General features: G+C 41.9%; 1 protein-coding gene across 5 annotated transcripts in view; it reads left to right on the forward strand.

The window, feature by feature from the left end:
• Positions 1–25929, forward strand: part of LCORL (ligand dependent nuclear receptor corepressor like) — a 238576-nt gene that overhangs the window by 51307 nt on the left and 161340 nt on the right. For 3 of the 5 annotated variants that reach the window (XM_085848527.1, XM_085848528.1, XM_085848526.1), the window contains exon 2: positions 9457–9522. The exons of the other annotated variants lie outside the window; for them this stretch is intronic. In XM_085848527.1, the coding sequence (XP_085704653.1) occupies positions 9457–9522 (66 nt within the window). The remainder of the gene's footprint in view (positions 1–9456; positions 9523–25929) is intronic. 5 annotated transcript variants of the gene reach the window in all.

The raw sequence follows: 25929 nt of genomic DNA on the forward strand, positions 1-25929 counted from the left end.
TCTTCACGGCTGCAAGGGTCAAATAAAGTCTCTGGGGTTTCTTTTCTTTTTGTGTGTCTGTCTGCGTGTGGGCCCGTCTTTAAGTAGAACTGTGTAAGTGCTTGAATCCTTGTAAATATTCCTTGCAGATTCACGTTAAGTCTTGCCTGTCTTTTTACTCTTAATAAACCTTTATTAGAAATGTTCCTAGTCCGTTTCTGTCCCTTCTAACATTGGTCCAGCATGGTCTGGGTCTGAGTATAAGTGGGGTTTCATCCCTGGTAATCAGTCTATCATAGCCGGTACATCCGAGGCATGCCCCGCTCGACTGCAACGAGCCGAAAAGGTAGGTGGCAAAGTGGTTGCCTGTAGTGTGAATTTACCGCTGCCGGTAGAGTAAATCCGGTTCGACCAGGCGTTCCGAGGGCGTGGATCCCCAGTAGACGAGATTGCTTGGGTACTTCGGTACTTTGGCTCGAGACAAATACCCTACGCCACGCGATCGAGATATTGGCGACCACGGTCGGTTTTGCGACCTGCGGCTCACGGAATTATCCGGAGCGACGGCCTACAATTCCAGGGAGTCTGGTGGAGACGATGCAATTTCCCCCACCTCACAGACGTTCTTGCCACCGACCCCTGGCACACAACAATATATTGTTGCGGATTCGCGCCCGCCGGCGTGCGAACGGCCACGTAACTCGAATCGCGGCACGTCGCCCACCGGACGGACAATCCAGTCGTGACCCTCTCGGACTAACGCCGGGAACTAGTCACGGGTGGACCTTTCGGCCTCACCACGATCGTGCCAATCGGCCCCCCGCGTGGGATAGGGTTGCTCGCCAAATTCGACCTACCTAAGTACCCACGCGGAGGGTAGACTGGGCGATCGCACCTCGCCGCACGTCGACTTCGGACACGGGCCACTTTAAGCGACCCGTTCCGTACTATCGGGATAACCGAGCGGTGTTATCGTCGGCCTCGACGGTTCGATTAATTATCGGGCGTATTCAGCCCACTACCAACCCTTTACGTGAAGTAAGATGGAGATTCAATGAAAGAAAAGACGAAGCGAAACGGGAAAACAGTTCAACATAATTCACATTTATTTCGCGATGAACGGGAAGCACACATATACAATTACACCAAAAGCACATGTAAAAGAAGAAGACAATGCAGAGCTATCCGACTACCGAGTACACGGCAACACTTATACAATTTTACTTCACAGACGGCGCCGACAACACATATACGCAAAGCAAAAGAAAAGGAACCACCCTCCAGGATGAGGCGGGCCTGGGGCCGAGACCGCGTCGGGCCTACCCGTCTGATGATGAGACGCAAAGTGGCGGTGGCGCCCCAACTCCGCGGGCCTCGCGGACAGTGTCTGGTAGGGGGTGGGAAAGGGGCCCCCTTGTCGCACTATCTCAGCGCGGGGGGAAACAGGAGGGGGTTGTTGATGCTCGGGGGATGGAGGATATCTCCCTGTCTCGGGTCCCGCGACGAGCGTCTCCACCACGACCTCGGTCGCGCCGCCGGCCTCTCCCTCCGCAGCTCCCCGAATCCGACGCGAGCACCCCCTCGACCGCCTTCGCCGCCGCCACCTCTCCACAGCTCCATCCAATCGCCCTCTCCGTCTCCTCTCTTGACTCGTCCCAACTCTTCACTGGCTCCGTGAACTCCCAACTCTGACTACTACCACTTCTTCCCAGCTCCACCGACAACTCTCCTCCATCTCCTTAACTCTTGAACTCTTCACTCTCAACTCACAACTCACAACTCTTGACTCACAACTGCCCCGACTGACGAACGCGGCCCCTTATATGCCCCGTGGCTTCGCCCCTTCACCTTTGACCCTTTACCTCCGACCCTTCACCTCTAACTGGCTCCCCATTGGACCGAGGAAAAGTGGGCGTGAATGCTTTTTGATCCATGAATTTGCATATAGCGACCACACTCCAACGCCCTGGAGGCGGGGCCAAATCGCCCCACGCTCACCGATAGGACGGAACAGAAGTGGGCGTGAGTCGTTTTTGATCCGTTTTCCTCGGAAAGGCTGTGATGTTTCTACACACGCTGCTCGGTGCGCGCCCCGCACGAGTCCAGTATCGGTGCCCACAAGTGGCGCGAGAATGGTGGTGATGCGATGGTGGCGAGTTGTGACGGTAAAGGTCGTGGCTGTGGTTGTGAAGCGGTGTTGCGGTTGGTGGTTGTTGTGTGATGACTGTTGAGACGTGGTTGGTGGTGGTAGTAATGGCGGCTGGTCCAAAATAAAGATAGTAAAAGAAAAACGGCTATCCTGAAGGGTCGCAGCCCGAGTGAATGACATTTATTCCCTCTAAACAACGGGTTTGGGCCTAACTACACCTATACTTACAGAGATATCTCACCTAAGGGACCTGAATGGTGGTTTGCGAATTTCGTCAACCACAACAATATATATATATATATATATATATATATATATATATATATATATATATATATATATATATATATATATATATATATATATATATATATATATATATATATATATATATATATATAATGTGTATATACCTGATGAACATTCTCATTGTTGTTTTTTTATTTTACTAGCCTTCCTGATTGCACGTATCTTCTCAAGAGAAGGATTAATCTTGAGAGTTATGTTTTCCTTTCATAAATTTCCATTCCTCCATTAAAAACCATTTTAATGACAGATTCATCAAATAAAAGTCAAGGTTGCTTGGAGGAGGAAATGCAAACAAGCCCAGGCATGTGAATTGGGCATTGGGTCCACCCTCTTCCCCAGATACATTTCTACTTTGCAAATCTTGCCTCAAGCTCCTTGAACGTGTGTCAGCTCCGTGCCTGCTCAATAAGGTCTGCCTTGCTAATAATGCTCGGCCGCCCCTTGGGATGCCCTTAAAAAAAGACCTGTGGGTACCTTCCAAATCAAGCCATCACGTTGTGTTCATAATCCAACTATTTGAGGATGAGCTCGAACTATAGTTTATATAATTCTATTTTTTGTCGTGGTGGATAGTATTTTTTTATGGAGTATGGATTTGGCTCTGCATGTAACATATCCTGTAAATCCATTATCAACATTGTTGATTGTATACTTAGAACCTTCAGAAGGCCACCGATTGAATCTTCTTCTCCGTTTGTGTGCAGCATAAGGCTGTGAGTCTCATCATTGGCTGAGGGTGTGACTGCTGCTGATGCAATGCCCTCTGCTGGTTAGAGCAGGGATTTGGAATTTGTTCATGATGCCAGTGATAGCTCTCCTACTTTTAGTGAAGGACACCATGGGATCTTTAACGTCCAACAAAGAATGCTGTCAGACGGGAAATCTGGTTTGACGTCAATCCAAGGGATGGCACACACATTGATGAATCACACTGCCTGTTAAACACAGGGATGATAGTTTTATAGCTGGGTCAGGAATCAAACCCAGGCTAGACAGCTTGGAGGCGAGTGGGCATACCTCAATGCCATCCTTTCAGCCCTACCTTATGAATAATCGACCAACATTATTCAAAACGGCAACAAATATGAACCATGATAGTTAATTGCAATTCCATGTTTTGCATTTTATTTTTGCAAATTGTCGTAAACGTGTTTGAAATGTTTTGCAATGTTCCTGAAGTATTGCATATGTGTGACCTGGCCGTGATTGTGTTTTTAATTAATTTATTTTGATAATTAAGTGTAAAAGCTACCCGAGTTTGAATGATATGCTTTACTTTGAATATTTCTGATTGTTCGTTTGCTAATTTGTTTGTTTGTTTCATCATCCAGCATAGGGGCTTGTTTGTGTACGTGTGCCATGAAGTATTATTCTTGATGTGCTTTTTGTGAATAATCAGTTGCTCTGGGACAGCATGCATCAATGCAACACATGATAGACAAATATGTGGCTGCTATGGATCCAGTTTTATAGCGGAGGTATTGGGCTTGCATTTTGTACCATTGTGAGAGTGTAAGGTTAATTTATAGTACACATTTTGTGGGATGGGGTGTCGGGGTAGAGTGGTAAGGTGGCGAGGTGGAGTATTGTCAGCACATAGCACGTATACAGTTCTTTTGCATATTTTGATAGCTTGTAAATAGGTGTGAAAAAGTTTGGTGCCAAGTTGGGAGGAGGTGTAAAAGGTGGAGAGGGGAGAAGATAAGAAATGGTTGTTAAACATGCACAATTATTTTGATCTCCTTTTTGAGATTGAAAGTGCTCTTTCTGGTGACGATGAAGAATATATTACCCAAAGTTGAACTGTCCCCCCTCCCCCCCCCAAACATATAGATGTATACATATATATTTACATATTTTTTGTGGGTGCTGTTCCACTAGTGTATAACTGAGGTATTTATGACTCTTTAAAGACATTGGGGCACAGGAGGAAGCAATTTGGCCCATCCTTTTTATGTCATATCCACACCCCATTAAGCTTATCTTTTAATTTCTTCTTCTTCTTTTTTCTTCCTCTTCTTCCTCTTCCTCTTCCTCTTCCTCTTCCTCTTCTTCTATTCCTCTTCTTCAACGGCTACAATTATTCCCACATTCTTGTGGTATTGGCATGTGGAAGTTTGGCCCAAGTCTGAGGAACCGGCTGGCGAGACCTAACATTTGACAATTCACTTATCTTTCATATAAAACTAACCCTGAGCCTGGTGTTGGCGCAGTGGTTAGGGCAGCGGCTTGGGATCCAAAAGGTCCTGAGTTCAAGCCCCGTTGGGCCACTGAATTAATACACCAGGGGGTTGACTCAGCCTGTCATCCTTCCGAGGTCGGCGAAATGAGTACCGGTGTATACCCCGGTTAAAATAGGTGTACCATATCCCTGTGTCGTAATTGGTGACCAGGGTTGCGTCAGGAAGGGCATCCGGCGTAAAACATGTGCCAAATCATTATGCGGATCATAAGGGATGATCCGCTGTGGCGACCCCGAACGGGAGCAGCCGAAAGAAGAAGAAGAAGATAAAACTAACCCTGTTCTTTGTCTTAACTTTTAAAGAGCAGGTTGTGGGTCACCAAACATGTTCTGAAAATTTATCAATACGATTATATGTGCATTAAATAGTTTGATGCAAACTCTTGTGGTTGCCGAACTATTGGGAAAATTAATGAAATTTAACTCTGAAGTTGTTATTTCTCGAGGCTGTTGGAAAAAAAAAACATCCGCGTGCCATATATGGATGGTGACGTCACGTTCTCCAAAACAAAGCGGACGCTCACTCGCTCATTGAAGAAGTGACAAGTTCAGCGGGCCGTTCTTTCGCTTTTTTTGAGCTTGCAACTGTCTATATTATCCTTTTTTATTTTTAATTATAGAACAAAGTTATTTGGATATTTGTACATCATGCCTCGTACGTGTGTCGTCATGTTTTGCGAAAATGGCTGGAAAACGGGTAATCACTCCCACCGATTCCCGAGGGAATCAAACATTCGCCGGCAGTGGATAAGATTTGTACAAACAAAACGGGCGATTTTTTTTTTTTTCTTTCCCCCCCAAAGAAAACTGGTAAAGAGGACCCTTTGGATAGACTTGTCATTTGTGGTGACAATTTCACAGCCGAGGATTTTGAAGGCATAAGCACATCTGATCACCACTCTGTGAATATGAGTTGTTGGTTGACAAGTTCTCTAGGTACTGCTCTGTCACAGAATCATTTGTTGAGTTTAAGTGAGAAAAACCTTGAAATGTATTCTTAAAGAGTACATGGAAAAAACACATAAATATACTTTCTGAAAAACACAAGCATGAAAAAATTTCTCAACAAAACAACTTATTGTTGATAAAATTACTTTTTTAACATTGTCAGCAAATTGGGCTATTTCATTTCAATTGTAAAAAATTGATCAATTTTCCACTTTTTTTTTCTAAATTTGGTGGAATATTTCCCAATGAGGCTAAACATGTTTTGGTGTTGATATGCTACAACAGTCTCTTGAAAGTTGGGGTTTGTTCTAACTGTTCACTTTCGCTGGGGTCAAGCTCAGCTGTCAGAAAGACTTCAACGCCAAGGCTGTGGTGTATAATATATTTGGGTCCATTATTGATTCATTCTATTTCTGACTCTTGAGTGACTAGAGGGTTGAAATTATTAAATCAACTCACAGACGAATCAAACTTTACATTATTTATGCATCGAACAAGAAAATGAAAATCTACAAACCAATCTGTCTGGTGGAGTCTGTCAGTGTGAACTGCCGGACAGTCAGTCCTGCCACTTGTACACGAAATTGGCCGTTTTCTGGCACTTGCAAGTGGCTCAAATTTATATGGCTCAGGGCCAGAAACTCCATACTATAAATTCCCATCATCCTCCGACTCGTCCTCGGCAATATCTTAATGAAAACGCTCAATTTCATCGCCGCTGAAATCACTCTCTGATTCGCATCTCGCCATTGTTCACACGCTGTTTCCGAATGTTCACGAAGTTTTCGGAGAACGTGACGTCACAGCATCTTCGGTAAATTCCGGTCTGTTTTTCGATCACTGACAAAAGTTTTGACTTGAAAGTTAATTTTAGCATATTTTGAGTTTCAAATGTAAGAAAATAATTGCCCAACGATTATATATGTGATTACAACCTTCGAATCACGTGAAGTCATCAGCGACCCAAAACCTGCTCTCTTTAATACTAACTTGGCATCCCTTTGATAATTAACTTTTCCCCCATTTTTTTTAATACACGGTCAAGGCTCATGGAAGAGCTTGGACACAGAACAGATCAGGAGAAAGGTAGGATGGATAAAGTAGATGGAGACAAACAGACAAGGGATGCAGGTAACTGAGGGGTAGGGCAGAATGCAAAGGGTGGACAAGATTGATATTTAAGCAAAATTTTTGGTATGGGTGGGGGTAGTTTAATAGGTGCAGAAAAGATCATGGTTTTGGATGGGGGGATGACCTGAGATGATGGTGAACAACTGACTTTCAGACCTGGAGTGAACAACGAGAATGAAGAGAGTGTGCAAGGTGGTTCCATAAGCGTTCTCCCCTTCCCCTCATCGTTACCTGAATCCCTTGTTTGTCCGTTTGTCTACTTTCTCCCTCTGCCCTGCTGTTGACACAGTTACAAATATCATTGACAGTGAATTTTAGCCAAGGTACCGGCTCGCTGTGGCCTACTCGATTCAAGATGTGTACTACGGGATCTTTAGTGTACAGAACAGGCAGCTTTGCATCTCCAGGATCTGAAGAATGTTCTGCTTCAGGCAGCAACCTCCATGGCAGGCGTTGCCTGCAAATGTATGCTTTCTGTCAGGGTTCATTCAAAAGAGGAACAAATCCAGGAGTAACTAGAAGGGCACTCGGTAGAGCACATACCTCTGCCACAAAATGCCTGATCCATGAGAATATATCGGGCCCATTACATTTTTAAAATATCATGCTATACAGTACTATATCGTTTTTGGCCCTCTCAATGGTGAAAAATCACTTTTAAAATTAAATAATTCTCGTATCCAGATCCAGATTCGCATCTTCACCAAAATCGAATCAATTCTTCCTTGTGACACACTCAACGTATCCACCAAGTTTCGTCCGAATCCGTCCACAATTTTTTGAGATATCGTGCTATATATCATTTTTGGCCCGATCTCTCAATGGTGAAGAATCACTTAAAAATTTGAGTAGTTTGATCCGGATCCGGATCTTCACCAAAATCAAATGAGTTCAGCCTCGTCACACACACCCAAAATGTCTACAAAATTTCATTTGGGTCCATCCACAAATTTTGAGATATCCTGCACCAGACAAATAGACAGAGAGGGCTGAAAACATAATCTCCTTCAAGCCTGGTGTTGGCTTAGTGGTTATGGTGGTGGCTTGGGATCCTAGGATCCTGAGTTCAAGCCCCGTTGGCCGCTGAATTAATACACCAGGGGTTTGACTCCGCCTGCCATCATTCCGAGGACAGCGAAATGAGTACCAGTGTGTACTGGTAGAGGGGCACTGCATCAGCCACACAGTCGCGCTTCCAAGAAATGATAGCTACCCCGGCGACTAAGCTGCCATACGCAAGAAGAAGATTCTCCTCCTTCACCTTCGGTGGCAGAGGTAAAAAGCCAAGAGGTGAGCACAGTACCAAATGAGCTATCCTGCCATCCTCAGCCAAAAACTCCTGGCCTTCCAATGTGGTCTCCCTTTGCAGATAGTGGATACACGATAGATTATTTTCATGAGGAATGTGCCTCAGATTTGCTTGTTGGGAATTTCCAACCAAACACGGTACTACTTTTCTTTTTTGCCACTGTGCTCATGAAAATTACTTGATGCTGATATGCAGAAACTTAACAGCTAAGGGTAGGGGTGTGGTTCAGGGGAGGAATGTTTGGTGTGGTGGCCCTTTTTTATTCTTTGCTCATTTCAATCTTGCCTGAAGCATTTGATCTTGAAAAGATAATGCACACTGTTCTTGCTTTAGGGTCATGGGTGAGTAAAGTGTGATGGGTAAGGAAAGAGTGGTATAAGGATATCTAGTTGTGTTGTAAGTACACATTTCTTCCAGGGATATTCTCTCCCACCTTTAGAGGTTCATATATTTCTACACTGTCTATCTCGTCCAAGCCTTGCACGGGATCAGCTTCGCATCATGAGCACAACTGTCATGTCAAGGAAACGTCGGCATAACTACCGCTCGCTCGATCGTCCTGCGAAGCGGTTGATTTGTATCGCCGTGTTACCTTGAAAATTTGAGTAGCATGTTGGATGTGTGTGAGAGACAGACAGAGACGAGAGAGACAATGTGGGTGTGATGATCCCTGTTGGATTGTGTGGATTGTTTCCCATCTCGGCAGGTGGTGCTGTGACATCTCGAGAAGGATGTGTGGTTAACGGGAAAAAAAACCTGCGCTTGTAACAATTTACAATAAGGCCATATCTGGGGGATACAGGGTGTAAAACCTCTAGTTGGGAGCTATTGATCTGCCACAACTCTGTTGAAGGCACACATCCTGTTAGCATCATGGTGTTCCACTGGAATCGATTTCTTTATCGTTTGCTTTCTGCCTTGTTTGCCGATTTGTACTCGAGAAAATGCAGACATCGTAAAAATGCTTTTCGGGTACATCATGTTCGCCACCTTTTTTAATGTCACTAATTTGTGTACCCAATTTACCTCGTCCTTTAAAAAAAAAAATGTTTCATGTACTTGCATCGTTCAGTTTACTCACACGCACGTCCACCCTACCTGTACGTCTTTCTGCAGCACAATTTCATTCCTTGCTCAGTTGCACCCTTTTTATCTCTTCCTTCTGCACCTCATCGTCTGACTTCGCACTTGCGCGATTGCATTTTTCACCTTTTTTTTTTTTCTTTTTTTCCTGCCCCCAGTACTCCTTGTAAGATGCGCAGTTTGCATGCAAATGTCGACATGCCAAAGTGGTGTATATTTATTTTGTTTTATTTTTGACCTTTTCTCCTCTTCCTTTGTTCGTCTCCCTTTGCCCACAAATTTTGAACATTCTGCCTTTTTTTTCAGGCTTTGAGTCCATCTTGGAGGGCTTGTATGGGCCTGGATTATTGCGGGACCTCACGCTGTTCGATGGTAAGAGCTGTTCAAAATCCAATTTTCTGATATAGGTAAAAACCTTGATTGCCAGAGTTCATACATCAGATGCACCCACCTCAATTTTAATATTGGTTCCCATTAACATGAGAGATGTGCTCAGATGGGAATACCAAGCAGGCCATTGCCCACATCACTCTACCCCCTTTTTACCCATTGACCTACAAAAGCTCTGTTGAATTTTTTTCTGTGTATAGGTGGCTTTTTGGCTTGGGATCTGTGAGTTGTGTTGTAATGTTCTTTATTGAAGCTACACTGTTGTTTGTGACCCAAGAATAACAGTCTGCAACTTGAGGGGAAGCAATCGGGAGAGTGCAAAACCTCCGCCGCCAATACTGCTGGGTCACTCAAGTGAACCTTATATCTTATTCATTAAATGTGATGTCAAAAGTGCTGGCAGAGTTATAGTTCTATTCTCCATTTTTTTTTTTGGGGGGGAGGGGGTTGGAAATCACTTAAAACATGTAAAAATGCAAAAAAAAGAAATCAAAATTTTGTTGAAAAAAGTTGCAAAAATTTTTTTCTCTAACAATTTTTTTGGGGGGGGGTTGGAAATCACTGAAAACATTTAGAAATGCAAAAAAATTTTTTTTTTCTTTTTGGGGGTAACAATTTTTGGGGGGGGTTGGAAATCACTTAAAACATGTAGAAATGCAAAAAAAAAAAATTTCTCTAAATTTTTTTTGGGGGGGGGATTTTTTGGGGGGGTTGGAAATCACTTAAAACATGTAGAAATGCAAAAATATATATTTTTTTTCTCTAAAAAAATTGGGGGGGGGGGCCAAGTCCAAAATTTAATTGCATTATCCTTGGACCATACCTAACCCCCCCCCCACCAAGTTTCGTCGAAATCCATCGAGTTTTTCCATAATACTGTTCACAAACAAACAAGCAGTCATAGACTGGTACTTACGAAATCGTCAACTTGACCTCTGACCTTGTCTAATAAAAGCTGTCTCTCGAGAAGGTAGCGAAGCAAACCAGAAGTTTCTACGATGATTCTGTACCAAACCATCAAAAATCGAATGTTTTGGATGTTTGACCTCACTGTGACTTGACCTTTGACCGATTTTGACCAAAATCTAATCAGCGCTAGCCACCACCCTCCTGAATCACGTGGTGTAATTTGACATTGGAAGCTTCTTCCGTTCTCGAGTTATCATTTTTTGGATGTTTGACCTCACTGTGACCTTGACCTTTGACCAATTTTGACCAAAATCTAATCGGCACTAGCCATCAGCCTCCTGAATCACGTGGTGTAATTTGACATTGGTAGCTTCTTCCGTTCTCGAGTTATCTGTACCAAACCATCAAAAATCGAATATTTGACCTCACCGTGACCTTGACCTTTGACCGATTTTGACCAAAATCTAATCAGCACTAGCCATCACCCTCCTGAATCACGTGGTGTAATTTGACATTGGTAGCTTCTTCCGTTCTCGAGTTATCGTGCCTACAAACTAACAAACAAACAAACAAACAAACAAACGGAAGGCATCAATATACTTTCGAAATCTTTAGATTTCGTAAGTAACAAGCAGTCATAGACTGGTACTTACGAAATCGTCAACTTGACCTCTGACCTTGTCCAATAAAAGCTGTCTCTCGAGAAGGTAGCGACGCAAACCAGAAGTTTCTACGATGATTCTGTTCCAGACCATCAAAAATCGAATGTTTGACCTCACTGTGACCTTGATCGTTGACCGATTTTGACCAAAATCTAATCAGCACTATCCATCACCCTCCTGAATCACGTGGTGTAATTTGACATTGGTAGCTTCTTCCGTTCTCGAGTTATCGTGCCTACAAACAAACAAACAAACTAACAAACAGAAACGGAAGTCATCGATATACTTACGAAATCTTTAGATTTCGTAAGTAACAAACAGAAAGGGGTGAAAACAGTAACCTCCATCCATCTTCGAAGATGGCGGAGGTTAAACATTTGGTGGAGAGTAACTCTATATACAGTACTTGACATTTTAATTTACCACCTCTTCTCAGATGTTGCTCTCTCTGCGCTCTCAGTCCTCCAACCCTCGCCAGCCCTCCAGGATGCACGCGTTCTTCCAGTAACCACCTCCTGGTTAAACTTCCATAATCCAGGCTGATTGCACCACTCAACTGCTTTGTTCCTCGCTTCTCCAATCTATGGAATTGCCTTCCAGAGGCGGTTTTTCCCCACCCTTTCCTACAGTGCTTCAACCGGGCAGTGCACCATCACCTTGCATCATCCCCCTTCCTGATCAAAGATCTTTATTACCCACATTTATTCTTGCTAACCCAACCATCTTACTTCCTGGTTTCACCGTTTTTTTTCTGTCTTTCTCTCTTTCTCCCTCCCGCCTCACTCTCTCCCTCACTCTGTCTTCCTTTCTTGTTGGTTCATTGCTTTGCCCTGCCAATTTGCCCGTTCAGTACCCAATTGTTGACTCGCTACCCCACTGTGAATTTAACCTTACTCTTCCACTCTTGTTGATAGGAAAAAAGAAACAAACAACTGTTTATCTGTCTGGCTGCCTCTCTGTCTGTCTTTCTCCATACATAATGTCCCAACGAAGACCACAATTTTTACATGTTATCTTCTTTTTTCCAACCTCTATAAAGTATGTACCATACAATTAGAATGTGGGTACGTCTATAAAGTATATACAATGCAAATAGAATGTGAGTACGTCTATGAAATACTTCCAATAAAACCACACAAACACCACGCAAAACTAGTCCGAGTGAGGATCTGCAATCCTTGATTGCTCTTTCTAATTCACTTTGAAGGACGTTTCATAGCACAAAATCTTAACCCACCATCCGTAGGCAATTTAAAGTGGTGATATTTTAATTGTGGTACTTTCTTCTGGAACACACTGTACACTTGGAGAAAAAAAAAATGGAATATACTGTCATCATATTTGGCCTTGCTGGACCGCACTGTAATATTTTTGTGCTATATGATGTAAAATGCCAAGTGATCAATTTTGAAGTTTTCAGAGGACTAGCCCCACCAAACCTTCTGTTCAACGTTTTGGGGTCCCAGTGGATGTCCTAAAGTAGAAGGAAGATTTCATAAATGCCTCCATACAATTCTGATTTTGACTTTCAATCTGTACAAAACTGCTCCCCATGTGGAAGTAAACGCAATCACGGGTTCGGCAGAAACATTCGCCGGTTTGATAATGTCTCGATACAATTGTGATTTTTCGAGTTTCCACTTGAACGACCGTGCTTTTATCCCTTCTTTGGTGGGTTAGAGCTTTCATTAATTTCTCAATACAATTATGATTTTAATTTTCAATCCGTACAAAGTGCTTTCTATCCGTCCTTTCTCCGCCAGCAGATTTGTCTGTATTGGTTGTCAAGTGAGAATGGCGTCTATATTTGTTGACCTCACGAGTGTTTGTATTTTGTTATATTAATGCTATAGTATTGATTTGTGAATTTAATGATGCTGTTTGGAATGAAAATAGAGAGATTGAGTTTAAAGAAGAATGAGGAAATTATGTGAGGGTCCCACCCGTGACATTCGCAGATTCGGTATTTGCGGTTTTGCCATTGTGGAATCAGGGCAATATTACCCACCTTACTTCTGTTGGGGTCAGCTGCAGTAAGTTTGTTTTATTTGCCCAAGTCCTTCACGAACCGGCTGTTCAGCCCCCTCCTTTGCATAGCACAGGTATCTCGTGAGACTATGCACACACACACACACACACACACACACACACACACACACACACACACACACACACACACACACACACACACACACACACACACACACACACACACACACACACACACACACACACACACACACACACACGAGTTCCATTATATTAAGATATATATATACCTATGATTTGTTCAGATTTGAGCGAATTAGGTCTTGTTAGCCACTCTCTATGATGTTTGCTAGCGATTATCACTTTCCAACAACCGCCCCTGTGCCTGTGGTCAGCTTGATGCCTCAAGATGGAGCTAAAGGGCATTTTATTGCACTTTGTGGGAGCCAACAGCAAGGTGGAAGTGGAAGGAAAGCTTAAACTATTGGGTTGCTTGTGAGATTTTTCTGAAAGTAGATTTTCTCAAGGAGCAATTTGGTGAACTGCCAGCTGCACTTGCTGGCCTTCTCTGTGTTTCAAATTTCAACATCTAATTGTTGCAGCATAACAAATGGTTTGAGTTGAACATCGTCATTCCTTGCTCTCTTTTGCAATATAACGATCTCTTTTACAAGCCATTTGATCCATATCTGTTCTTGAGCTCAAATTTCAATAGAAACCTGTCTTTCATTGGTACCATACTTTGTTTTATGTTGGTGAATTGTTAGAGTTGGAGGGATAGCTGTTTTATGCTTTGTCAGTTATTGATTTATTTATCCGTGACAGCTCCTGTATCATCACCTCAGTGATGCAGTTTTAATGTATTTGGGTTCATGGTGTTTTGGAGAACCCTCGACTATAAATAAAATAACTGCAGGAAAGGTCTTTTGTTGCAAGGAGTGCACCTACTATTGGGTCGCCAAAATAGGTGACCCTTATTGTCAGTAATTCTGTCTGTTTGTTCGGATGTTTGTTTGTTTGTCATCAGCATAATTGGTAGTAAACATGGGCGGATTTTGACCAAACTCGGGTGGTAGGTACATCTTATGACCTAGTGCTTTGGAAATTGTGATGGTTGCTAGGGGCGCTTAGGTTCCCGAGCAACAACCGAAAAACCTTCAAAATCGGTACCGTTCACGCGAAATCTATTCCGAAAGCCATTATCCCACGTTATGAAATTTGGCACGAATGATCTACAGGTGATGCTCTATCAAATATATTCTGGTTTTTGTGATGTATGGAATACTTTACCCGCAGCGCCCCTGACAATTAGGGTATGCGCGAAAATTGGTGAAAATTGAAGGCCCCCTTGCGACCAGGTGAGTGCATTGATATGAATGAAACTTTGCAGGTTCATGGTACTCAATGAGTACTACAACTTTGCCTCAGGACATATTGACCGATTTTGCTTAGGTCAGGGGTCAAAGGTCAGTTAGTGCAAAAATCGATAATATGCGAGAGCTGGAGGTGCCTTCGCGCCAAATGCTACTCCTTCTTGGGTTATGGTCGGATGTTCATGAAAATTCACACTAATCATCTGGAATGCATTGTGCACAAACAATCGAGCTGGATTTTCAATTTATATCTTTGTTCACCCACAGCACCCCCTCAAACTTTGGGGATTTCCGATATCAAACCGCATTTTCGGTACTTTTCATTCAAATTGATATAATATCAAGTTGTTATCAGAAGATGGAACTCGATGAGATTTGGTATGCGTAATCTTAAGGTGATTCTCTATCTGCGACATGACATCCATTTTTAGCTCGCCTGTTCAAAGAACAGAGAGCTATAGCGAAACCCCTGGCGTGGGCGTGAGCGTGAGCATCAGCGTGAGCGTGAGCGTGAAAATGTTAAATTTTTTGTATTACAGAAAAACTCCTCGACGGGTTTCGATGAAACTTGGTGGGGGGGTTAGGTATGGTCCAAGGATCATGCCATTAGATTTTGGACTTGGTCCCCCCCCCAAAAAAATTTAGAGAATTTTTTTTTTTTTTGTATTTCCACATGATTTAAGTGATTTCTACCCCCCCCTCCAAAAAAATTTAGTGAAAAAAAATATTTTTTTTGCATTTCTACATGTTTTAAGTGATTTTTAAACCCCCCCCCCCAAAAAAAAATTGTTAGAGAAAAAAATATGTTTTTGCAACTTTTTTTTCAACAATTTCGATTTCTTTTTTTTGCATTTCTACATGTTTTAAGTGATTAGGATTTCGACGAAACTTGGTGGGGGGGTTAGGTATGGTCCAAGGATCATGCCATTAGATTTTGGACTTGGTCCCCCCCCCAAAAAAAATTGTTAGGGGAAATTTTTTTTTCTACATGTTTTAAGTGATTTCCAACCCCCACCCCCCCCCAAAAAAAATCGTTAGAATTATAAAAAATATTAATTATTAGACTCGTCTTTTAAAAATGATAAATGTATAAACAAACGAGCATTGGGTGGCTTTGACACCAACTCTGGTTTTCTATATATTATAGTTTCCAAATGGTAACCCTCTCAACTTGGGTGTCCGAGGGCCATTGAGCATTCCTGCTGAAAATTCAAAGTACACTAGCTCCAAGACGGTTAAACCGAATCGAATGAATCTTTACATGCTTATAGACCGTAATGAGTACTACAACTTTGCTCATTTGCATAATGACCTATCTCGAGGAGGTCAAAGATCAATAAGTGCATTTTTCAGGCTAAATTACCATTCAAGGCACCCTTGCTCCTACACAGATTAACCGATACGAATGAAAGTTCATAGGTACATCGTACTCTGAGTACTACAACTTTGCTTCAGGACATATTGACCTATCTCTGCTAAGTCAGGGGTCAAAGGTCAATGAGTGCATTGTTCGGGCAAAATGACCATTCAAAGCCCCCTTGATCATACACGGGTTAACCGATTCGATTGCAATTTTGTAAGTACTTCGTACTAGATTAACTCGGATCAGGGGTCAAAGGTCATCGGATGCTCGGCGACCCATGGCTGCCTACCTGCTTGTCTTTTTATTCACTTTACACATATGGGTTTGCTTTTATTATTGGGTCATTTGATACAATCACTGTTATTTGAGTTTAATCTGTGTATTTGTTGCTTGCATTCCTTGCCCATAAATCAAACCATGATATAGAGCAATGACTGCTGTCATATTCTTTCACACAGAACAGACAAAACAGAATATAATTATTTATTCATTTATTTATAATTGTTTTGTTGAAGTATTGCAACAATGAGCTGGTTCTCACCAATTATGAGTTTGCTTTTTGTCTACGAGTAATATCATGTGCAGCCTGCAGGAAATACTTTGGTTGAGGAACATAACTGTTAAACTTGACCAGATGGTGGCTTTGAGGCAACACTTCTGTTGATAATGGCTAACCTACCCAAAGGAAGAGGAAATGTGCATTTAACTGCATTCTCAAACTCTGATTTTCTTGATGGATTTATTCATTTCTAATCCAATGAATAAAGGGCAGAACGTGCATTTATATTACTCCACATAGGCATGTCATTTTAGATTTCTTCCACCAAATATCATTTGTCCTGAATTATTATGTCCATGGGAGGATGAATTCCTCAGAGGTCGGTAGTTATAAAACCGTCTGAGTCATACCAAAGACTTAAAAAAAAATGATACGTGCTCCTCCTTGCTCGACACTTGGCATTTACAAAAGGATAGAGCACAGACAAACAGCCATACGTTGTCAATCATTGCGCAGGCTTGATGGGCGTTGAATTCTCTTGTAAGTGAACTCCGATTAATTGGTAATCTCCCTCGTGTCACATAAATTAATTTATCTCAATAACGTAAAAGTTAAATGCTTCAGGTTATTTTACGTCGGTTGTTGGCACCCACAAGTTCTTGCAATAAGAAATAAGGCTGTGGGGATGACCTTAACAATCTACCTGAAACATTAGCATGAATTCAAAATAAGGGTTATCAACCTTTCATCAACTTTTTAAAATACTGCACTCGTTTCTTTTTCAATTTAAAATAAGAATAGTTGTGAAAGGAAGAAGTTGTGGGAAAAAGTATATGAATTGGTTTGGTGTGGAAGAATTGAGAGAGAAAATTGAGAGAGAATTGAGAGAGAAAAGAGAGGGTACAAGGGGGAAAGATATTGACGAAAATGTCAGGGTGGAAATCAGGGTAGAAAAATAAAGGTTGAGAGTTTTCTCAATAAGAATTGAACATTTGTGAGAAAGGGGAAGTGCAAGAGGAGGATGTGTATCTATATATTAATACTGAAGGACCAATTTTGTGCTCCTCCTAGTGGTCGCGTCACGTTTTTCTCGGTACTGTGACCTGGACTGAAAGAAACTTCGTACCTGTAAGAGTGCATTGCACATAGTGGCAATAGTCAAACTTCAACTCTGAAGCAGAAAAAAACACTTTTCGTTTTACATTCGCTTACATGGCGACGTGTGACGTCACCGCTGAGAGGTGTAAGGACGTCATGACATCATCGGTCATTTGCTGATGTCATTACGTCTGTCGCCGAAGGACCAATTTTGTGCTCCTCCTAACGGTCGCATCTCGTTTTTCTCGGTACTGTGACCTGAGAAGTTTTGACACGGTGTTTGTACGTCAAAGTAGACACGTGCACAAATCAGGGGACTTCTTCACAAGGAGTAGTGTACACCAAAAATGTCGTGTGCAAGGACGTTTTGTAGGCCTCATTAGGTAAGGCCATGGAGTACATTGACTGGGATCCGGCTCTTACAAGAGCCGCTACTGGTTGTCATATTGGGCTCATGGAACGGGATCCATCTGTGACAGGGTTTCGGCTAGTTTTGATTATTGTTGGATTAGAGGTCAAAATTTTTACTCACATAATATGAAGTTTGTCTCTCAATAACAAAAGATATGCAGTACTATAGTTTCCAGCATGACAGATGAGACCCATGACACTACCCATTGAAATTAATTGGAAACAAACCGGCGTGAAATACAAGAAAACTTTACACAATTCTCCCATCACACTCTCCATCTACCCCTTTTTCTCTTACCCCACCCTTTCAACACATCTGCTTTCTTCAGAAGTCTCTCAGGCAAAAATGCTGCAGTTCGAAATATAGTATGTGAGTGTGGTACTCTCATATACTATAGTTGGTAACAGGTCCTACTACAGTGGTCTGCAGAGAATTACTCCAAGAAAGGAATGCTATTTTTGCCTGGGCTATCTTCCTCCATCTGCACGAGGTGACCTACCCATTTCAGCCAGCTCTTTCGCAGTCTCGCCATCAAACTTATCTGCACACCAATCCTCTTCCTTTGTTCATCCCTCATCCTGTCCACCCTCTTCACACAATCATGACCTCATTGTTCTCGTGGAACTGCAGAAGCCCCTGTTGTGGCTGCTTTGTCATTGCCACCATCTCCATGCCGTATAGATATTCTGGAGTTGCACACGACTTCAGGACTTCCATTTGAACTTCCTCTATCTCCTTGTCCTCCATCAAACCCTTCCCCTTTCTCCACGCACCCCCTCCGGTATGCTCCTCCACACAACTCCCATCACCGGACACCATTCCCTCAAGGTACACAAATGTATTTCCCTGCATATCTCCTTCCCCCTTTAAACTGATGTTCAATTTCTCTCTCTCCTGTCCAGTCCACATTACCTCCATCTTCTCCAGGCTCATTGCCAGTCTGCTTCTCAAGCAACTCCTCAACTCCTTTGGCGCTTGTTACATCTCCTGTTCATTCTCCACAACTATCAGCAGAACGTCTGCATGTAGTGCTCAGAAGTACAGACGAATGTTCAGTAAATTAAAGCCACTTCATGCATGAATAAAGTAAAGCCACTTAAATGTTCAGTTAAGTAGCATTTAGCAAATGAGCTACATCTCCATCAGGTCTATTGCCATAATACAGTATTTTCAGATATACACATCTTTTTCATTGTTCTGATTGAATGATAGTTTTGCTAACTACTGCATTGATCGAGCTTCGCCTTGTACTCCACATCAACTTATCTATGAATGAAGGAAAGAAAAATGGGGAAATTAGCTAATTCGACTTGTAATCCACATTGACTTGTATGCCAAAAAATACGGTAAATAGTTTTTCAACATGTTTGTTATCATATAGAGGTACAGCATTTACACCAAGCGACAGAATCATGATCAGCACTGGCTCGTAGTATATTACATTTTGTCGCAGTTCACCACTCGTAAATAAACATGACACCTGACACATGGCAATGAAAGCACATTTTAATGCATCAAAAAGCTTAAACACTGAGCACTGTTTCAACATGTTTGATCTGATCACAGTTCATGACAGTACACCGCATAATCACTCGACCTCAGTATCGGAATTTCCCCGGCGTTCAGATCCTGCCATCTTGCGGCAACTTGGTGATGACTTCTCCAATCCAGATTTGCTTTATGGCCCGTTCCTTAGCTCGATCGGAGATTTCTCGATTCCAGATTCACCGTGCAACTCACCGGGCTGACCTCTCCTTTGCCTTCCCAGCCTACAAATTTTTTGAGCAGACCGTTCGAGACATGAAGGACTGCTCCCTCCCTTTAACCCCCTGCACTCCACACCCACACCTCTCCTGTCCCAACAAGCAATCTCGACCCTACATTTTGGTGAGTACCCCTGTAACCATTCATTAAATTGTCCACTTCTGTTCAGTGTTTCATTTGGTCTTTATTGATTTGTTTAATATTTGTCCCTCATATGTATACTGAAACGCAAAAGAAACACCACCTTTTAAACCTTCAAATATCAACAATACAACTGCGTGTAGTAAATGTGTGAACTTATTTGTGGACAATAGTGTCCTCACTGTCAGACAAAACGGTCACGGATGGTCACTTGAACCTTCAATGGTCACTTCATAGCACAGCTGTTGAACAGCCGTTTTGACTGTCAGTGATTAGCCAAGGGGTACGGGATGACTTTAATGAGCTGCACGTGATGTCATGATATTGGCTTTAAAAAGGCCAGTGCAAAATGGGCATTTCAATCAACATGCCACGATTGTCAAGGGATCAACGGCAATGTGCCTTGGGCATACTGCAAGGTGGATTGAGCTACCGTGAGGTGGCACGTCGCCTTGGCTGTTCACACCAGACGATATCGGCCCTGGTGGACAGAGACACCCTCCACAACTCCGCAGATGACAGACCTCGATCAGGGAGTCCAAGAGTCACCACTGCAAGGCAGGACAAGCAGATGGTCCTAAGTCAGATGGCTTCAGACATTGAGGACTGAGTGGGACAGAATCCAGCAGCAATCCATCCAAAGACTGGTAGGCAGTATGTGCCGCCGATGCACTGCCTGTATCCAAAACAATGGTGGCCACACGCTATTGAAAGGGGACTGACATTGCACCCTGTGCTGTTCTGTACTGTAGAACAAATTTATGAGATGGTGCATCTTGGTCAAAAACTTGACATGTCATCAATAAAATGTCAATGTTTCAATTAGCAATTGTTGGTTTGTTTTATTTTGAACTGTTACAATTTTATTACATTTCAAATAAGTGGTAAGTTTCTTTTTGCGTTTCAGTATAGTTAACTTTAACCTCAATTATGTCAGGGTGACAAAATGTGCCCTGGGGACGCTTCCTGTCCTCCCCCACACACACTCCCATTATAACACCACTTCTATGGGAAAATCTCGTCTGCTTAACATTGCATTTCCGAGGAATGCATCCACGACATTAAGTAGAAACTTGCTGTAGTGTGTTTTAAATTAACAATTATACAATCTATTTCAGAAAAATCACACTTTGCAAAAAAAATTTCATTTATGCAATTCAATGTCTTAAACCATCGATGAGTCTAAGCCCGGATTTCCGGGTGAAAAAGTATCAACTTGTACGCCAAAAACTACGGTAGTTCAATTTCTAGTTTATTCGAATTGGTTTCATTTAAATCCACAGGAATAGTCTGTCTACCGAGGAAAGTATTTGATTTTCTAGGTTTAAATACATGCATATTTGAGTTGATAGGTATCAACTGTATGTAATGCGTAGTGCATTCGATTTTCAAATTCTCTGTGATGCAAAACATGACATTCCATCAATTGAAGTGTAGAAAAGAAAATGTAATGCATTTTGGATACAGGCCTGGCTAAATTCCAAATTCCATTTTTTGCGACTATATTTAATTGTGTTTTGTTGTTTGTTTGTTTGTTTTAGGTTTTGTTTTAGGTTTGCTCCTTGATGTTTTTAATTTGTTAATAACAATATGCTCTGTTGTTGATGTTTGAAACATGCTGACTTGTTTGATATTTAAAACTGAGTACATAGCTCATGATACTATAATGATCCCAGGTTAAAATCACAAAACCATTTGTTTGTCCATTATCTACTCATGTCCTTGAATGTAAGAGTACACATTTATATCTCCTTATGTGTGACCCTGTGCTACATCTTATGAATGAGCAAGCTCCGTCATGAGCCTTCAGTCCCATAGTAAGGCGGTCGAGGAGGTTGTGGTGGGGGTGGAGGGTAAAACCCATAGGAATAACCAAAATGCAGGAAACATCTTATTTATTGACGAGGTACAAATAAATGCCATTTTAATTTTAATAACTTGCACGGAACAGTAGCCTACGAGTATGTTTTCTCTCAAGCGTTTTATTCAATTTGTGGATTGGTGGCGTTTTGGTACTTTTATGCTGCAAAGATTATGGTAAACATTTCCCTCCAATCCTGCAGAGCAAAATTAATGGAACAGACATCGCTAGACATGTGCCCAGGTGCATGTGACACGAATGTGTGTTTAATAGCCAATCGATTGATGTAAGGTGTAAACAGTGTGAATCTTTTTGTAAAAATAAGATGCATTTGGTTTATGCAGCTCATTCTCAAGCCGTTAGCATGGTTTATTTTCTTCTTTTTGATCTCACCTTTTTGTAACATCAAAAGATGCTGCATACTCGTGTTTTGAAGAGGCTATTTTTGTCTGCAGTAGTGGAAATGAGACGTCTTGAACATTTTGAGCAGGCCCAAGCAGGTGTTGACAAGTAAAGGCTTTTGTCGAGAGTTTAATTATAACATGTGCCAGACAGCCTGGTTTAGGGCCAATGTCACTTCTTCAATGATTTTACATTTGTGGGTTTTTGTGGGGGGAGGGGGAGGGGAGGGTTTCATACCTCTCCTCTCCTTCGCTACCCCCTCCCCCCCCCCCCCACTCTCCATCCCCATGGATTGCTTCATTACACATCTTCATTTTTCCCTTGCCAAAATTACAGACCTAACATAGCCGTGATGTTTCTATTAGCCTACATTTCTCACGAATTGAACTGCACTTAAATGTGTTTGTATCGATGAATTTAATCTGCTTAAAAAGGTTTTGTTCAAGGCTAATGGCAGAGGTTGAAGATTGATAGAGTTGGGGTTTAAGCAGTGGCTGGTAATACAAAGATTAATTATGTAGTGCTTGAGGAATCAAGAAACTCACATGGGGCTCAGCGTTAAGTGACATTAGGCTAAAGCTTGAGGTCTTGGAGGGAAGAATGAACCTTGACAGACAGGAAACGGATTCTCCAACATTTGGGGGGAAAAAATTAAACAAGTTAAACACAAATGTAATATTGTCATCATGTACATAACAGGTTTTAAATTCCAGGCTTGTCCTATTCAAACAAACATATGGAGCTAAAGACCTGACTTTAAAAGTATAAACCGCCTCAAGATAATTTATTTAACGGCCACAATTATTCCCACTTTCTTGTGAGGTCAACTGGAGAAATTTCTCAACCCGTCTTTCACAAATCGGCTCTCCCGGACTGACGTTTGACTATATAGGTTCGGGCAGGAATTTGGAATTTGTTGAGAGTGCTGGCGATATCTCGCCTACTCTTCACAAAGGACACCGTGGGATCTTTAACGTCCACTTATTAATTCCGGCAGATGTTACACTCAGTTTACCGTCCATCCGAGGGACGGCGCACACATTGATGCATCGCCCTGTCTGTGAAACGTCGGGATGACAGTTTATAGTTGGTTCGGGATTCAAACCCAGACTAAATAGCTGAGCCAAGTGTGCATATCTTTATGTGTGATAACAACTGAATAGAAACATTAAAGTACGTGTTCCATTCACTCTTATTCTGAGAGGATTAACCAGCGACGATTGAAATGTGACCTTGTAAACAAGAGAGAAAGTTATCATGTTTATTTGTAGTTTGTGTGTTTCCTTCATTCATAAAATAATCATACTCCTGTTAAAAAACGATTAATTGTCCAACATTTGCATGAATGTAATCATGACACTTGGTGAACAAAATGATTACCGCTCTGCAGACCTGAGGCAAGCACATTTATATTAACAAGTACAGTCGTTGTGTACATTTTAGGATGTTCTTATCCATTTCTCATCTTGAATAAATTGTTCTGATGCTGTCTTGGGTTAATTTGGTGGTTGGGGGGGGGGGGTAATTTAAGTCTATTAATTTAATTACAAGTGAAAGTGCATTTTTTCATAAATTGTTTTTTTCTTAAATCATTACGAACAGACAGACACTCCTGCCCTCCAGAAGGGAGTACTCTTGGCTCACCTGTTGGTGGGCAATATGCTGTGGCACATTCTTGGAAATGCACTTTGTAGTATTTGTCATTTAAAAAAGTAATTGATCACAACATATTGTATTCCATGTCATAATTTTGAGAAGGTACCATGAAGAATTGATTGCGAATGAAATGCCTGAATTGTTTAGTTCAAATGGTCTAAAGTTTGAAACGTGTAAAGGTCTTAAAAGCTCGAAGTGGTCGAAAGAGTGTAATTTGAGGTCTAGAATTGTCTAAAGGGTCTTAACACGTGTCTAAAGGATATTAAAAGGAGTGAAGGTTGAAAAGGGTTTAAAGGTATAAAAGGGTCGAATGCTAAGTGTCTCTGAAACATCTCAGATCGTCCCCAATCCAAAATCATGATCTTTTCTACCCTCGTTAACAACCCCCACCCCCACCCTAATCCCTCTTCATTCCAAATTTCCAGTTTTCTCTTCTGAGAGTTTCCTTCTATATCCATCTTGTCCACCCTGTACATCCTCTCCTTCCCCTATTTCTCCCCTCACCTATTGTTTTTCTGAGTCTGCCTCTATCTTGGCCTTCAACTCTACATTTGGTGCCCCCCCCCTCTCTCAACTGTTTCTTTGTCCTGTTGCATCCTGATCCATTCAGTGTACCAAGTACTCGCTCTTCCACTAGCTTTGACTATGTATAGGAAGCTTAGTTTTGGCTTCGTGGTTCGAGTGGCTGGCTTGGGATCTTTAGGGTCCTGAATTCGAGCCCCGTTTGCCGCTGAATTAACACCAGGGGGGCTGACTCAGCCTGTCATTCTTTCGAGGTCAGCAAAATGAGTATCAGTGTGCTGGTATAGGGGCACAGCATCAGCGGCGTAGTCACGCTCCAATAAAATGATAGTTACTTGGCAGCCAAGGTGCCTTGTGAAAGAAGAAGATAATACAAAAATAAACCAATGTCACCCGCAGGGTGACCCGTATCTTTCCAAAAGGTGACCACGTGTGACTTCTTTAAGGTCACACTGAGGTGAACAGAGCTGCTATCCACCAGGGGCGACTCCTTGAGAAATATCTGCCTACGAGAGATTCCGATGAGAATCGTTCTACAGAGTAACCATGAAAAATATGCGTTTGCCTCATAACGTCACCAAATGACGTCATAATGTCTCAAGCTTGACATATCTCGAAAGCACTCATAGAGGTGTTCAATTTGAGGTACTACACGATATGGTTCCTAAAACTTGAAAATTTGACCTTGGGGTCAAATATGTTTGACCTCAGGCGCTAACCATGAAGGTCAAGGCCAATCGCCACCAAAAATTAATCAGCTGAGCGTCAGACCATGAACTATATTCCCATGAAGTTTGAAGATGATCCGATCAAAATTACTCAAAAAATAAGGGTTTCGTCGACTCCCCTGATTTGTGACAGTGACCTTGACCTTTGACCTTGACCTTCAAAATTTTATGCGCTGAAAGGGACCTCTATAGGCCTCTGATATGCGGTTACAAAAATTTCCAATGATAACTGTGCTCTGCAGAGTGATTTATATGTGATTACAGACAAAAAGAAACATATGAAGGTCAAGGCCAATCGCCACCAAAAATTCATCAGCTGAGCATCAGACCATGAACTATATTCCCATGAAGTTTGAAGACGATCCGATAAAAATTACTCAAAAAATAAGGGTTTCGTCGACTCCCCTGATTTGTGACAAAGTGACCTTGACCTTTGACCTTGACCTTCAAAATTTTATGCGCTGAAAGGGACCTCTATAGGCCTCCGATATGCGAAGTTACAAAAATTTCCAATGATAACTGTGCTCTGCAGAATTTTTTATACGTGATTACAAACAAACAAACAAACAAAAATAAATAAACATACAAGCTGACTAACATATCTTGCAAAAACTTCGTTTTGGCAAGATAAAAATAAAAAGAACAAGACAAAGGAAGAGGATTTGTAAAACTGGCTACCACCAAGGGTGTGTTGTTGGTTGTTATCTCCATTTGTGGGTTTGAGGAGATGGAACAAAGTCTTCCCAGGACTCAAAGTATCCACCATGGCTTCGGTAAGGGATCACAGTTCATGGACCAAGCTGTTCAACTTTGTTGTTCTTAGTTTTGTTCTGGGGAATTTTTTCAGGATAGTCACCGAACCCCGGACTGTCTCCAGTTGTAGTTCATTTGTGGTAATATTCCTGAGGATGGTTTTCTAAATCTCAGTGAGGTTTTTCTTTATTACTCCTGTTGCTCCATTTATCACTGATAAATGATATTTATCATTTATCATATCACTGATAAATGAT

This window comes from Eptatretus burgeri, chromosome 12 (genome assembly GCF_056783735.1).
Source record: "Eptatretus burgeri isolate ZD-2024b chromosome 12, Ebu_testis_v1, whole genome shotgun sequence".
Classification (NCBI taxonomy): domain Eukaryota; kingdom Metazoa; phylum Chordata; class Myxini; order Myxiniformes; family Myxinidae; genus Eptatretus; species Eptatretus burgeri.